The sequence below is a fragment of the Esox lucius genome, chromosome 7 (assembly GCF_011004845.1).
Source record: "Esox lucius isolate fEsoLuc1 chromosome 7, fEsoLuc1.pri, whole genome shotgun sequence".
NCBI classification, from domain to species: domain Eukaryota; kingdom Metazoa; phylum Chordata; class Actinopteri; order Esociformes; family Esocidae; genus Esox; species Esox lucius.
Window position 1 is genome coordinate 11,512,394 of NC_047575.1, and position 16,199 is coordinate 11,528,592.

Here is a 16,199-nt window from a genome sequence, read left to right on the forward strand (position 1 = left end):
CCAAATGGGTTATAACATTTAATTATTTTTTATTAGTATTTTTTTTTTGAGACAGCAACAAAAATATTTCTAATTTTAATCAGTTATATCAACACAAAATATTATATAATGCTAATGTCAGAAAGACAAATTTTTTGATAAAAAAAAATTGGATGCAACTATAAAATCCTAGAGATTGATAGCTGTAGCAGTCAGCTTTACACCAGAAGCTTGCTTAAAATCCACTTTACTCCAGGAACCTACTTGGGTTTTCTTCACACCAAGAGCCTGCTTCAGTTTGCTTAATCACAGACACTGAGAGAATTCCTTTCAGCAGGACATTAATCAAAAACACAAGGCCAAAATATTACTTGATATACTGTAGGCCCACTGAAAAAGAAGAGACTATTTCACTTTGACATTACAAAGTGTTTTGTGTTTTGACATTACAAAGTGTTTTGTGGCGATTGTTGAATCAATTCAGACTTAAACAAAGGTTGTATATTAACTAAATTCTCTCTTATTAATTTATAATTCAATACATGTACAGTGTGTAGCAACTACTGAAGGAGAAGCTTTAACACTAAAAGGAATAGATACATTTTTATAATTACAAAATGTAATATGAACACATATTTTTGACTGATCTTCTGGTCTTCAGATATCTATTGGAAAATGAGCATAACATAATAATTTATCTCAAACATTTCTTATTCCTCTTCTTAGTAAAAAACAATGCACTGTTTCAGTCCTCCACCCAATCCCAGTTGACATTTTGTCAGTGTGAACTACTTGAACAGCTGTGGTCAACACCCATCTCCAGCCTGTTAGCATGTCTCAGAGGCAGCATAGGATCAGGCAGCTCCGAACACTGTTCTGTTCACAATTTCCAGCTTGTTCTTTGCAATCAGTACTTTTCAGTCAGATAAAGTAAAAAACTAAAAGTATTTTTGCATAATTCTACAGACATTTAAAAGACTCAGCAATATTTCAAGGACAGTTCTTTTTTTCTACAGGAAACTACTATCATATCTAGTGGGGAGTTGATGGACAAACACTCAAAAATGCTGGAGGATGTCAATCGAGTCACAAAAGAGCTCAAGTATCTGTACTTTAAGAAGCTCCTACCTATAGAGAAGCAATATGGCTTCCATCATTTCCACTCTCCCAGCTTAGAAGATTCGGATTTTGACAACAAACCAATGGTGCTTGTGATGGGTCAATACTCGACAGGGAAGACTACTTTTATCAGGTGACTATAAGTTTATTACACTGTATTGTATTGTACACTGAACAAAAATATAAGTGTTAGTCCCGTGATTCAGAAGCTGAAATATAAGATCCTGGATATTTGCCATGCGAAGGCCAATTTGTATGCTTTATGATTCTGTGTGTGTATGAAAGATATCTCCTTGATCAAGACTTTCCTGGGAGCCGTATTGGTCCAGAGCCAACCACAGACAGCTTCACTGCCATCATGCATGGGGAGGTAGAAGGACTGATCCCAGGGAATGCTCTGTCAGTAGACCCCAGAATGCCCTTTCGCCACCTCAACTCTTTCGGAAACACTTTCCTGAATAGGTAAGAGAGGATATCAGGGAAAACAGTGTGAATATTGGTAATATACTGTACATGTTTATAATGAGATGCAGGGATGGAAATATAAAACCTTGCCAACAATGGAAAAACAGGGGCAACAGAGACAATAGATAATAACGGATAACTTCTTATAGTGTAATTTACTGATGTCTTGCCTATTCCATTGTACATTGTTTTGACTGTATTTATTTGCAGTCATTACTCTTTTATTGACCAGGTCATCGTTGTAAATGAAAAATTGGCTCTCAATGTGATTACTTTGTTCAAGAAAGCTAAAATAAATTGATCAATAGACAGGGGAAATGAGAAAAAGATTAAACAGAGTTGGATATATTTGAGTTTTGGAACATAAATTTGCCTCAACCAAAGATGACAAATTGTAAAACTTGTATTTCAATCTTCTGTGGTGGTTAAAAAACATGCAAGTTCAGAGGCAGTCAGTCACATAAATGTTTGTTTTTTTCTCTCTAGGTTCCAATGTGCCCAGCTTCCAAATCAGGTTCTGGAGAGTATCAGCATTATTGACACACCAGGAATTTTAACTTCCGCCAGGAGGAGAATGAGTCGAGGTCAGATTTGAGAAAAAAAAAAACAGCTAAATTAAAATGGGGAATGAAATGGAGAAATACTACTGTCCTAGTACACCTCAATTATGTGAATAGTGCATGCATACTGCTCATATAATACTGGTATTTTGAAATGTAGGGTGTGTCTTGATTGCGAGCAGAATGTATGATGTCACTAAACTGAATATTAATGTTTATATAGAACATATAAACAATTGGAGACAAAAAAAAAATAATGGAATGGTTTTGTTTAACAAAATGTAATCAACATTTTGACTCATTAAAGTAGCCCCCTTTTACAGACATTAGAGCCGAACACATTCTTGGTATTCTCTCTACAATGGAAATCCAATATTGTTCGGAAGATTCTTCCACACACTGTTGCAGAGGTTCCCACCTTGCACTTGTAGGTTGCTTTGCTTTGACCTTCTGCCCAGTAAATCCCAAACCAGCTCGAATGGGATGTCTGGAGACTGGAGACTGCGCTGACCCTATCTTGCTGTGGGATGAACTCCTGAACAATTAGGCATACACCAGAGGGTATTTGCATAGTGCTGCAAAATGCTGTGGTAGACGTTTTGGTTCAGGATGTCAGCAACTCTAGATCCAGCAAAATAGCCCCAGACTTTCACGCTTCCTCCTCCATGTTTGACAGTTGCTGTCACATGCTGAGGGACCATCCTTTCGCCTACTCATCAACCCACAAAAACCCTTTGTGATGAACAAAAGATTGACAGATTTCCAGTTTTCAGCAGTTCACTAGCATTGCTTCATGGCCCAGGCAAGCCTCTTTAGCAATCTTAGCAATGGCTTTTCAACTGGCACTCGATCTGTCAAACGAAAAAGTGTTCTTTTCACAGTTGAAACTGAGACTTGCTTACTTCAACCATTGTTAAGCTGTGCTTGAAACTGTTGTCCTGTGTGCCGCCCATTACGCATGCTGTTGACACTCAGAAACGTGTCTTCTGATTCTTGTGGCTTTGGGTCTGCCAGACCTCGTACTGTCAGAGTTTCCTTCAGTTTCCAAGTGCCTTCTGATGGTGTAGGAATCTGTCCTCACTGACACCTTGGCTTTCCTTGAAATTTCTCTAAAGGAAAGACCTATACTTTTTAGGGTTATAATGGCCTGTCTTCCTTTGTTAATAGCCTTTTTGGATTGTAAGTAATCAACAAAAGTTGGGACACCATTAGGAATTGTTAGGGTCAACTTTCAAGGCTTATTAGTTTACTTCAATTGCTGCAGAATAGCTGTAAGTTGTTAACCCATTACTTGTTCCCTGAATAATAGCTTTATTTGTAACTCTGAAATGTACATTATTTTTCAGTTTTTGGTAACCGAAACCAGTTTACCTCTTACCTTTAAACCATTACAGGTTATTCACTGGCTTTGAACTTGAAAAATTGGGGTGTTTTAAAACTTTTCAGCAGTACTGTATATGCATTAATAAAAATACTTTGCTGTTCTTTCTCTTCTCAGGATATGATTTGCCAGCAGTGCTGCACTGGTTTGCAGAACGTTCAGACCGCATCATCCTTCTGTTTGATGCTCATAAACTGGAATTCTCTGATGAGCTCACCCGGGCCTTCGGAGCTCTGCGTGGCTGTGAAGACAAGTTGCGTGTGGTGCTGAATAAAGCAGACAGGGTTGACTCCCAACAGCTGATGCGAGTGTATGGTGCACTCATGTGGTCTCTGGGGAAGGTCTTTCAAACCCCTGAGATACTACGAATTTACATTGGCTCTCTCTGGTCACAGCCACGTCTGACGTCTGACCACCGTCAACTGCTGGAGCTTGAAGAGCTTGATCTTTTAGCAGACTTGCGGAACCTGCCTCACAATGCTGCAGTACAGAAACTCAATGACATTGTTAAGAGGGCACGCCTTGTTAGGGTGAGGCACCTTTACTGTCTCCATACATTTGACATACTGTCATCTACTTTAATTCAACATCAGAGCACGCTTGAAGACTAAGTGCCCTTGCAATGACCTCTTTCAGTGGAACTCACTTGGTTCTGCGGTTGTCTTGCCCACTCCTAGGCCCATGCACATATCATCAGCCATCTGAAGCAAGAGATGCCAACCATTTTCTGTAAGGAGAGCAAGAAACATAACCTGATCTACGAGCTTCCTCTCATCTTCTCCAAGATCCAACAGCAGCAGCTAGTTCCAGCTGGTGACTTCCCAGACTGTGCCAAGATGCAGGTTTACTCCCTTCCCAGTTCTTTTGCATGCATACTTATATTGCATATTTGTTGTGGATGTTATATGATTACTGCATGAAAAGGAAAGCCTGCTTTATTAGTACATAGTATAGATCACTCAAGCAGTTAATATTACTAAGCTCAAAATCATTGTCATGTTATGCTTTTCCTGCTGTCACCCACAAACCAATGTAGAAGAATCTGCAACGACCCCAAAAATGATAAGGGATAAAAACAGAAAAGGATTAAAGCAGAACTGATGTTGATTTAATTAACAGGCTGACAATCTTCTTGCCTAAGCTGTCTTGGTAGTTTCAACTAACTCAGAGGGTGATTTCCATCGTGTGGCCTGTTGTTTATTGGTCTACTTCATAAACCGTGCATTAAATCCTAATTTACAACACATATCATTGTGGAAGGAATAAACATCATAGAGAATTGAACATTCAATTTAGGACAGATTTCATTTTGTATGTATCACGTCTGAAAATCCGATATCAACAAATACACATCATTATTTTGACACCTGCAGTATCCATTATTTTGTGTGAAATTGTACAAGCTAAAAAAAACACTGTGTAAATTCCAAAAGAACAACCAAAACATTTTATTGCTCAAGTAAAAAGAGAACTTACAAAGTAAATTGTGGACGACAACCAAATAAACAAGAACAAATATCCAAAAGAGGTTCTGAAAAACACTCATGGAGACAGAGGTGTAGAAATATTATAGACAGGTCAATGTGACCCCCAGAGGCAACGCTAGGATCACAATACATTCGGGGCTTAGGCCTAATGATGCCACTGGTGACCCCCCTGGAAAATATGCAGATCTTATGCATATCTTTAAAGTTAGTCCATGTAGCAACTTTCTAGGGGGCTTGGCTAGAGATTATCTATGCTATTAGACACTGAAGTTACCAAAGCTTGTAAAACTGCTCTCTTCTATTCTCAGGAACGACTTATAGGTCAAGATTTCACAAAGTTCAAGACTCTCAAGCCAAGCCTAATGGCTACCTTGGACAAGTTACTGTCCACTGACATTGCTAAACTGATGCCTTTACTACATCAAAAGGAACTGAAGAAGGCTACTCTGCCAGGGATCCCAGATGGAGCTTTCATGGAAATCAACAAGGGGCATTCCTTTGAGCAAGTTACACAGAGTAGGGACAGTGGTGAAATACAGGGTGATGACTGGGTAGTAGCAAAAGATAAACCAAAATATGATGAGATATTTTACAATCTATGTCCACATGAGGGTAAACTAAGCAGCACTAAGGCCAAAGAGTGGATGGTCAGCACTCACTTGCCAAATTCGGTACTTGGCCATATCTGGAAGCTGTCTGACGTGGATGGTGATGGGCTGCTGGATGATGAGGAGTTTGCCCTAGCCTTCCACCTCATTGAGGGAAAGCTGGAGGGCTATGGTCTCCCTGGACAGCTGCCTGCCCACCTGGTGCCACCTTCCAAACGTTTGCAAAAAGGGTTAGATTGTTAGGATTATCCTACATTTTTTATTTTATATTCTTTAAATCAGCATATGTCTGGTATGTCCTCCTCTCTCTCTTAAGAATAGTTTTTTCCATTATTGTTTCTTATGCAGTCATTTTGAAAGATGCCATTTAAAATAACTGGAAAGCACAATCATTATTTTAATTTAACCGTTATTTAAACAAGGCTAGTCAACTAACCAATGCAGGGTTTTCCCATTATTTCCGATCTCTACTAAGCTCACATATATATGTACTTAACAATATTCATAATATGAAATATTTCTTCATTTCAATTTTAAAACCCATGCAGTTATTACAAAACTGCAATACAAACAGATTTCTAAAATGTATAAATGTTTTATATCATAATCTATCAAGGTATTCAAAGGTCTTCCCTAAATCTGAGAGATTAAGAAAAATGAATTTTCTCCAGACCTGTATTTAATAATGTACTTATACTTTTGGACTCCGAATATTCTAGACTCGCTGAACTAGTTCAGCATCCTCAGACATCGCAAGATCGTTTTATAATTGTGTGACAACAACGATGACGTAGTCGGGAGGTCGAATTTCCCAGCCAAACCATTTGCTAGCTTGTAGGGGTATCCACAATAGATTGTTTATGTATATGTGTGTCTGTTTGAATTCAAAACTATTAAAAATGTATATACTGTCATATTAACTTACTTTCCTAGTGAAGACCACGCACATATTGTTCCTATATTTGTTTTTATACTATTTTATTAGCGCCTGTAAACTCTACCCCTTTTTCACCAGCGTTCCCCTCGTCCGTTGTATTATAATCTCTCGAAGATGTTTCACAAGTCACTCCGCCTTTTATCTTCCATAACATCAGTTATTTAGGAAGTAGTGGTACGAGAAAAAAACATTCTGAATTCTACGGTTTACAACTACTATCAATATCAAAGGACCACTGCGACTTGAAATATGGGAGTGAAAGTTCATGTCATCTACTGGTAGGTTGCTATTTTATTAGAGCGCAGCTTAGCTATTTTCGTTAGGTAAGGTTAGCTGTCTAAAATTACATAAAAAGAAAAAGGGAACAACTGAGCGTTATCCATCAAGTATTGTTGCATTAATCTGAATCTGCTGGTCGGGTGTGGCGTTTGGTCATACTGGACAGAGCAAGGAGATCGGGTAGCCGGCTAATAATTCATACTGACAGTGTCAAGGGGTTTCTAAACATAGTTATGTGTGGGCATAGTTGACGATTATTTAAATATATTTTTAAGCATTCTATGCTTTGTTGACAGAGATAGTTGGATAGATAGAAAGCTTTTGCCGAAATATCACAGGGCTGGATTCGGACCCATGCTGCAGCAGTATTTGTCCACTATAGGAAAGCAATATTGATGGGGTACAATATAAAACCAGTATTTGCTGCATAACACTCCTACATTGACAGACATTTGTCCTTAGATGCACCAAATTCCATCAATCTGACTCCTACAGGTCGCAAAATAAAAATTCCTCCTTGTGTTCAAATATAACTTTTTTTTTTTTAAAGTAGCCATTTTATCGTCACCTTGTGGTTGAACTGAACATGTGTACCAAGTTGTATTATAATCGACTGCTGGATCGCTCTTGGCCACATCACACAATTGTTGAAGTGACAGCATGTTGTTGATGTTTGACACAATGTTGCTACTCTAATCAATCCCACTCTGTTTTTCATGCTTAGTGGTGGATGAGGGTACAGACCCAATGTAAGTGTCAATTCAATTTCTATTTCAGACATGATGAAATCAAATCCTATACTATGATTATATCTACATTTGAATTCTGATTTCTTTTCCCTGTAGTTCATCAAACTCAAGACCCAGCTTGAGGATGAATTTCAAGGGGACCTTGAGATTGTAAGTAATTTGAAGAAGCCTACAGTAGAGAATTGGTAGATAATTTGTTTTTGATGTTACCAGTTACCATGTGATCGATGTTAGATCACCATGTAACTTTAATTATCTCTCTTTTTTTTATGTAACTATGGTGATCTCTCTCCCCCCTTGATCCAGACCAGTGAAAGCACACCCTCGGCAACTGGGTGGTTTGAGGTGGAAGTGAATGGCAAGTTGGTCCACTCAAAGAAGGTACAGCATCACAGTTTCATCCAGCTCATTAATTTGACTAAATGTTTGCTCAGAATAATGAATACAATCTTTAGAAATATATTTAAAGTATATAAATATATATATATATATATATATATAATATTCTTCAGGAAGGGTCAGGCTTTGTGGACAACGATCAGAAGATGGCAACAATAGTTGCTGCCATTGAAGAGGTATTGGGGAAATAAGCAAGTGCCGACTATGGCGGTAAGAACTAATTTCCAGTTATACACATTTATCTGAACGCATTGTCATTTTTGGCTTGTTGTACACTGGTACTAGTAGCAGCATACAGCCAACTCAACTTACATTTCTTTCTTCTATCTTTCTCCCCGCAGTCTGATCTCTGTTTGTCGTCTCCTTGAGATAGCATAATGATGGTGGTGCCCCAAGTGTCGAAGACAAAGGTGCTGCTTGATGAAACCCGCTCTTTCAGGGAGGCGTCCTACAGACCGCTTCAGCTCCTACGGTGACACTGCTTTTTGTAATGTGGCAGATGATAAAAAGGGACAGTGTAAGGTTTATTAGTAAAATATATCACAACATTTGAGGGGGAAAGGTGTGTTGACAAGCACTCAGCCCATTTGATGAAGCCACCTCAAATGTTTTTTAGTTACGATAGCACATTTTTCATTGCAGCCTAGATGTGCATGCTTCCAAACAAAATCAAACATGCACAGTCAATTAGATTAAGACTTTTTTTTCATTGTTGTTGCAGCTTACTACATTTACCGGCCCTGTGATATTATTTTCTGATGGCTGGATTATTTGGTTATTGTTGAAAAAAATGAACAAGGTTTATTCATTAACATTACATTTTTTGTGTTATTTCAGTAAACATTATAGTGAATGTTATTACAATAAATATTAAGGTCCTGTAATGAGATGGAATCAAGCGGTTTCTGAGATAATGGGCATGAAAAGTAAATTAAGCTTGACACGACACATGATAGTAGTAATTGACAACTGAACAAAGGACAATAGGTAGGACATGTGATGCCCCATTACTGATGGGTCCCACACATCCTGTCCATACCTCCTGCTAGGAACTGTCCATGTGACTGTCATGGACTCCATGAATAGAGACCCTAAGAGAGGTTGGAAGATGCCCTACAAGAGTGTTATGTAGGATGAACCTTTCTTTTTTGAGGATAATAGACTGTATCACTGATCGCCTCTTACACGTTCTGGCATAAAAAACTGTTAACTTTGTAATTATTGGAGAACATGTAAGACCTAAAGAAGATCAACCTCATGGACTCATGCAAATAAAGTTCTCCCCTGATTTCCGGTTTTATGATTTTGTTCATGGATCAAAAGTGGACTGAATCTAACATGTGATTAAAAAGATCTGAATCCACCTGTACTTACTGATTCAGTTCACTAGAGATTCAGAATGCCGTCACTATGCACGTTATGTTTGCAAGGGTAAAACTTTGTGCCCTTGTTCACCTTTTCTCATGTGCGCGCCATGAATTCCTGCAAGCTTTTAACAATGTTGGTGTATGTGGGGCAAAACATCAGATATCTGCGAATTTAAGGGATGTGTGAAAAGCTCCAGATATCTTGGTCTTCATGTACAATGATGTAAATAACTAGGAATGAAGGTGTAGCAGGGTTAAAACATGAGAATCTACCACAGGTGCACTTGGACTGGAGATGATGGATGAAAAGCAAGGAAAATGCACACTGGGTAGCATAAAACAATAAATTCCAGGCAATGTGGATTTAAAGTTAAAAAGCCTTTAATGTACTGGCAAACTGCTCATACAAAAACACAACGTGTTTCATTTACACCTTCATCAGGGTGTCCATTTCCAATGTTGGAAAAAAGCTATTATATAGCATTGAAACACTTGACTTGCAATTACTTACAACATTTGGCCACTAGGATCTGGAAAAAGGCCAGTCACGTAATATTGACACAAAATCAAACATGGACCGCATTCAATAATAGTTCATCAGTTCTGTCAAACATGACAACTTGATTCCCAAAGCATCCATTCCAAAAAAAATCCACATCTAATATGGGAGTAAAGAAAACATGTTTAAGTTAAAAACGACTATAAATCTTGAAATAATTCATATAAAGTACTTGTAAAGAAAAGGGGAACAGTCTAAAACCTCATTACCACAGGGATTGCAATAACCACAGCAGAAGTTTCCCTTAGGTGGTTGTATCACGTCTAGGAGCTGAAAGGTGTCTCTAAAAGTTTATCCTTTAATGTGGGGGCACGTCTAAAACTGACTCCAGGAACCTCCTTGAACACATCACTTAGAGTCCTGTCACTGAGTACAATATTCCAGTTGGGTTTTTATTTGTTTAATTTGAACTGCATCTCTTCACAAAATCAGGCTTCTGAGTCTGTTCTTGTTTTCGTTAGTGGCAAAGCAGTTAATTTCTATCGAGTGACAGGGCTCTATTATGAGCCTGTGTAAGCATCCACTGATGAAATCCCCTCTCACTAAAGCGTTGCAGCATATCTATAGATTGTTTATGAAAGTCCTCGTCAGAATGGCATATACACTCACCTAAAGGATTATTAGGAACACCATACTAATACTGTGTTTGACCCCCTTTCGCCTTCAGAACTGCCTTAATTCTACGTGGCATTGATTCAACAAGGTGCTGAAAGCATTCTTTAGAAATGTTGGCCCATATTGATAGGATAGCATCTTGCAGTTGATGGAGATTTGTGGGATGCACATGCAGGGCATGAAGCTCCCGTTCCACCACATCCCAAAGATGCTCTATTGGGTTGAGATCTGGTGACTGTTGGGGCCATTTCTGTACAGTGAACTCATTGTCATGTTCAAGAAACCAATTTGAAATGATTCGAGCTTTGTGACATGGTGCATTATCCTGCTGGAAGTAGCCATCAGAGGATGGGTACATGGTGGTCATAAAGGGATGGACATGGTCAGAAACAATGCTCAGGTAGGCCGTGGCATTTAAACAATGCCCAATTGGCACTAAGGGGCCTAAAGTGTGCCAAGAAAACATCCCCCACACCATTACACCACCACCACCAACCTGCACAGTGGTAACAGTTGTGCTCAAAAGTTTGCATACCCTTGGAGAATTGGTAGTGGGGAGAACAAGTATTTGATACACTGCCGATTTAGCAGGTTTTCCCACTTACAAAGCATGTAGAGGTCTGTCATTTTTATTATAGGTACTCTTCAACTGTGAGTGATGGAATCTATAACAAAAATCCAGAAAATCTCATTGTATGATTTTTAAGTAATTAATTTGCATTTTATTGCATGACATAAGTATTTGATACATCAGAAAAGCAGAACATAATATTTGGTACAGAAACCTTTGTTTGCAATTACAGAGATCATACGTTTTCTGTAGTTCTTGACCAGGTTTGCAAACACTGCAGCAGGGATTTTGGCCCACTCCTCCATACAGACCTTCTCCAGATCCTTCAGGTTTCAGGCTGTCGCTGGGCAATACAGACTTTCAGCCAGGACCTTGAGATGCTTCTTACGGAGCCACTCCTTAGTTGCCCTGGCTGTGTGTTTCGGGTCAATGTCATGCTGGAAGACCCAGCCATGACCCATCTTCAGTGCTCTTACTGAGGGAAGGAGGTTGTTGGCCAAGATCTCGTGATACATGGCCCCATCCATCCTCCCCTCAACACGGTGCAGTCGTCCTGTCCCCTTTGCAGAAAAGCATCCCCAAAGAATGATGTTTCCACCTCCATGCTTCACAGTTGGGATGGTGTTCTTGGGGTTGTACTCATCCTTCTTCCTCCAGACACAGCAAGTGGAGTTTAGACCAAAAAGCTCTATTTTTGTCTCATCAGATCACATGACCTTCTCCCATTCCTCCGCGGGATCATCCTGATGGTCATTGGCAAACTTCAGACGGGCCTGGACCTTGCGTGTGCTGCAGGATTTTAATCCATGATGGCGTAGTGTGTTACCAATGGTTTTCTTTCAGACTGTGGTCCCAGCTCCCTTCAGGTCATTGACCATGTCCTGCCATGTAGTTCTGGGATGATCCCTCACCTTCCTCATGATCATTGATGCCCCACAAGGTGAGATCTTGCATGGAGCCCCAAACAGATTGAGATTGACCGTCATATTGAACTTCTTCCATTTTCAAAATAATTGCACCAACAGTTGTTGCCTTCTCACCAAGCTGCTTGCCTATTGTCCTGTAGCCCATCCCAGCCTTGTGCAGGTCTACAATTGTATCCCTGATGTCCTTACACAGCTCTCTGGTCTTGGCCATTGTGGAGAGGTTGGAGTCTGTTTGATTGAGTGTGTGGACAGGTGTCTTTTATACAGGTAACCAGTTCAAACAGGTGCAGTTAATACAGATAATGAGTAAAGAACAGGAGGGCTTCTTAAAGAAAAACTAACATGTCTGTGAGAGCCGGAATTCTTACTGGTTGGTAGGTGATCAAATACTTATGTCATGCAATAAAATGCTAATTAATTATTTAAAAATCACACAATGTGATTTTCTGGATTTTTGTTTTAGATTCCGTCTCTCACAGTTGAAGTGTACCTATTATAAAAAAAATGACAGACCTCTACATGCTTTGTAAGTAGGAAAACCTGCAAAATCAGGAGTTTATCCAATACTTGTTCTCCCCACTGTATGTACCATTTGTAAAGAAAACATGAGTGAGCAGGCAAAACACGTCTTTTATTTCTTATGGGATTCACATTCAACTCTAGGTCATAACAGAATGGCACAATCATTAAACAAAACATGGCAAAAGAAATGAAGTAAAGTCTGCATACCCTTAGTTCTTAATACTGTGTATTGCCCCCTTTAGCATCAATGGCAGTGTGCAGTCTTTTGTAATAGTTGTCTATGAGGCCCCAGCTTTTTGCAGGTGGTATAGCTGCCCAATTGTTTTGGCAAAATACCTCCAGGTCATGCAAAGTTTTTGGTCATCTTGCATGAACCACACGTTTGAGATCTCCCCAGAGTGGCTCGATGATATTAAGGTCAGGAGACTGTGATGGCCACTTCAGAACCTTCACCGTTTTCTGCTGTAACCACTGGAGGGACAACTTGGCCTTGTGCTTAGGGTCATTGTTGTGCTGGAAAGTCCAAGAACGTCCTATACGCAGCTTTCATGCAGAAGAATGCAAATTGTCTGCCAGTATTTTCTGATAACATGATCCATTTATCTTGCCATCAATTTTCACAAGATTCCCCGTGCCTTTAGAGCTCACACACCCCCAAAACATCAGTGAGCCACCACCATGCTTTACAGTGGGGATGGTATTCTGTTCACTATAGGCCTTGTTTACACCTCTCCAAACTTAATGCTTATGTTTGTGACCATAAAGCTCTATTTTGGTCTTGTCACTCCAAATTACAGTGTGCCAGAAGCTGTGAGGCATGTCAAGATGTTGTCAGGCATATTGTAGCTGGGCTTTTTTGTGGCATTGGCGCAGTAAAGGCTTCTTTCTGGCAACTCGACCATGCATCTAATTTTTGTTTAGGTATCGTCGTATTGTGCTCCTTGAAACAACCACACTGTCTTTTTCCAGAGCAGCCTGTTTTTCTCCTGGGGTTACCTGTAGGTTTTTCTTTGTATCCCGAACAATTCCTCTAGCAGTTTTGGCTGAAATCTTTCTAGGTCTACCTGACCTTGGCTTGGTATCAGGAGATCCCAGAAATTTTCACTTCTTAATAAGTGATTGAACAGTACTGACTGGCATTTGAAGGCTTTGGATATCTTTTTAGATCCTTTCCCATCTTAATAAAGTTCCATTGCCTTGTTACGCAGATCTTTTGACAGTTCTTTTTCTGCTCCCCATGGCTCAGTATCTAGCCTGCTCAGTGCATCCATGTGAGAGCTAACAAAATCATTGACAATTTATACACAGACACTCATGGCAATTTAAAATGCCACAGAAATTCAGCTTTAATTGCCATTTTCACCTGTATGTGTCACCCTGTGAGTCTGTAACAAGGCCAAACAATCAAGGGTATGTAAACTTTTGATCACGACCATTTGGGCGATTTCTGTTTACATTATGATTTAAAAAGGATTCAAACAACTCTGTGATAATAAATGGCTTCATATGTTCACTATCCTTAAATTAAAGACAGTTTTTTTGCATGATCCGTCATATAAAATCAATGCCAAAATCTCACAATTTCTGCAGGGGTATGCAAACTTATGAGCACAACTGTATCTAATGTAAATAAGTACTTATACCATGTATTAATTATTTGTAGAAGCACCTTTGGTGGTGAGCACAGCTTCAAGTCTTCTTGGGTATGCGTCTACCAGCTTTGCATACCTGAATTCATTGCAGATCCTCTGAAGCTTTGTCATATTGGATTGCGAGCGTCTGAGAACTGCGATCTTCAGGTCCTGTGTGCCCTGGATCATGTTTTCTTTAGTGAACTCTATTTGTCTCCCTTCACCCTTCTCTCAATCCTGACTTGTATCCCAATCCTTGCCGCTGAGAAGTGTCCCCATATCATGATCCTCCCACTACCAAGCTTCACCAAATGATGGTGTTAGCCAGGTGATGAGCATTGCCTTGTTTTAGCCAGACATAGTTCTTGGGATTCTGGCCTAATAACTCTAATATGGTCTTATCCACCCAGATATAATTTTTTCAGATGCTCTCAGAGACCTTCAGGTGGCATGTCATTTGGTTTTTACTCAGGAATGGCTTTCATCTAGCCAGTCTACCATAAAGGCTCAGTTAATGGAGTGGTTTTAGAGATGTATGTCTGTTACAGATGGTACAGAGACCCGTAACATACAACTCATGCAAATTAGTGTAGTGTAAAGGCATAGTGAGAACAAATGACACAGAAAACCAAAGCTACCGTCAAACATAAAACTTTTATTATAAACACACGGTAAAGGTTTTAGGGAAAAGGGGCTGAGCTGGACCAAAGAAATGAGATAATATAGTCCAAACACCCCTAAACTGAACTTGACTGCCTCAAGAACCGCTTAGCTGACTACTAACCAATACAAAAATACAGTGGGTGGTCCGCTCAGTTCTAACTATTGTTTTTAGAAAGTTTTCCTACGGACACAGGGACAAACAAAACACACAGGTTGAAAAGGGACTAAACAGCAAACAATTGACTAGACAACACCAAACAAAACACCACAGCAATACATACACACATGAAACAGGACAAAGTGAGATGTATGTGCTAAATTAAGTCATGTATGAATGAACAAAGTGTCTCTCTATCAAAAAGGGTATGTATCTCAAGAGTGTCTATGTCCATGTGGGGTAAAGCAAAATATTCTCTCTGGGAGAACCAACTGACTGGATTTTTAAACCAGGGATGTGTGATGCAATTGGGTAATAGAAAAAGGAACAGGTGCAATTAGGATGGGTGTCTACTGATGGTCCACCTCAGCAGTCAAGTGATGCACTCATGACTGCCAGGTGGGAAACACCAATGAGCACAATCAGGAACATAAGGGACACCTAGGGAAACGTCAGGGGGGAGAAACCCAAACACACATACAGGGTACCTGCATGCAATGTCCATCTGGCATGTTCTTGCATATTTGCAGAGAAATATTGAGTGGCCATTGGATTCTTGGTTACCTCCAAGACCAAGGGCTTTCCTGTCTGGTTGCTTAGTTTGTCTGCATTGCAACCTCTAAGAAGAGCCTTGGTGGATCCAAACATCTTTCATTTCACACTGATGGAACCTAGATGTCAATAGTTGAGAAAATGCTTTATAACACCCAAATCTATGCCTCGACACAATTTCTGTTATCACTAGTTGTTGATTTGAGGATTCGATTTGCAGAGAGTTTAGGTATTCTTGGTACTTAATAATCAATGTTGGAAAGTTAATTAATTAGTCTAACTAATGTCATTTTCTTATCCTGTTATCAACATTTAGCGGACCCCGTCCGGGACCCGACCAAGTGATGGTTCGATCCCGACGTCGACAAAGTTAAATAAGAAATTTATAGTATTGACGGGTGCTTCTCATTTGTAGATCGCGGCAGTTTAGACAGCACATGGGAGATGGGAGGGTCCAGACGACTGTGTTGTTCAATCACGTTATTTAAATCGCTAATGCGGTTCATCCAATTAAAGCAATTGTTTACAATTTAATATAAGCTATCTTCACCACAATACCAAAAATGGGAACGACACCGAAAATCGAGCTTTCAAAGATGAATGGGCATATGCTTTTATTTTTCCCACAGCAAGCTGCAACCTGACCAGTTTGTCTGATTTGTTCTGAGAGGGT

At 39.6% G+C, this 16,199-nt stretch overlaps 1 protein-coding gene and 1 long non-coding RNA gene across 2 annotated transcripts; both read left to right on the forward strand.

The window, feature by feature from the left end:
- Positions 1-846: 846 nt before the first annotated feature.
- Positions 847-6,435, forward strand: ehd2a (EH-domain containing 2a). Its single transcript, XM_010870519.3, has 6 exons — positions 847-1,231; positions 1,384-1,560; positions 2,050-2,147; positions 3,622-4,034; positions 4,182-4,346; positions 5,300-6,435. The coding sequence occupies exons 1-6, from the start codon at positions 1,026-1,028 to the stop codon at positions 5,840-5,842; spliced, it is 1,602 nt and encodes a 533-aa protein (XP_010868821.3). The 5' UTR covers positions 847-1,025; the 3' UTR covers positions 5,843-6,435.
- A 207-nt stretch (positions 6,436-6,642) lies between these two features.
- LOC105010845 lies at positions 6,643-9,251 on the forward strand. Its single transcript, XR_828039.5, has 6 exons — positions 6,643-6,814; positions 7,540-7,564; positions 7,661-7,714; positions 7,871-7,945; positions 8,077-8,173; positions 8,305-9,251. It is a non-coding gene; the product is annotated as an uncharacterized LOC105010845 (long non-coding RNA).
- The last annotated feature ends 6,948 nt before the right edge of the window (positions 9,252-16,199 follow it).

What these genes read in the sequence shown, in the direction of transcription:
- ehd2a (XM_010870519.3), top strand. Translation starts at nt 1,026, where the DNA reads ATGGACAAACACTCAAAAATGCTGGAGGATGTCAATCGAGTCACAAAA. An exon ending in GGGAAGACTACTTTTATCAG is followed by an intron (nt 1,232 to 1,383) that starts GTGACTATAAGT and finishes TGTGTATGAAAG; the next exon opens with ATATCTCCTTGATCAAGACT. An exon ending in GGAAACACTTTCCTGAATAG is followed by an intron (nt 1,561 to 2,049) that starts GTAAGAGAGGAT and finishes TTTTCTCTCTAG; the next exon opens with GTTCCAATGTGCCCAGCTTC.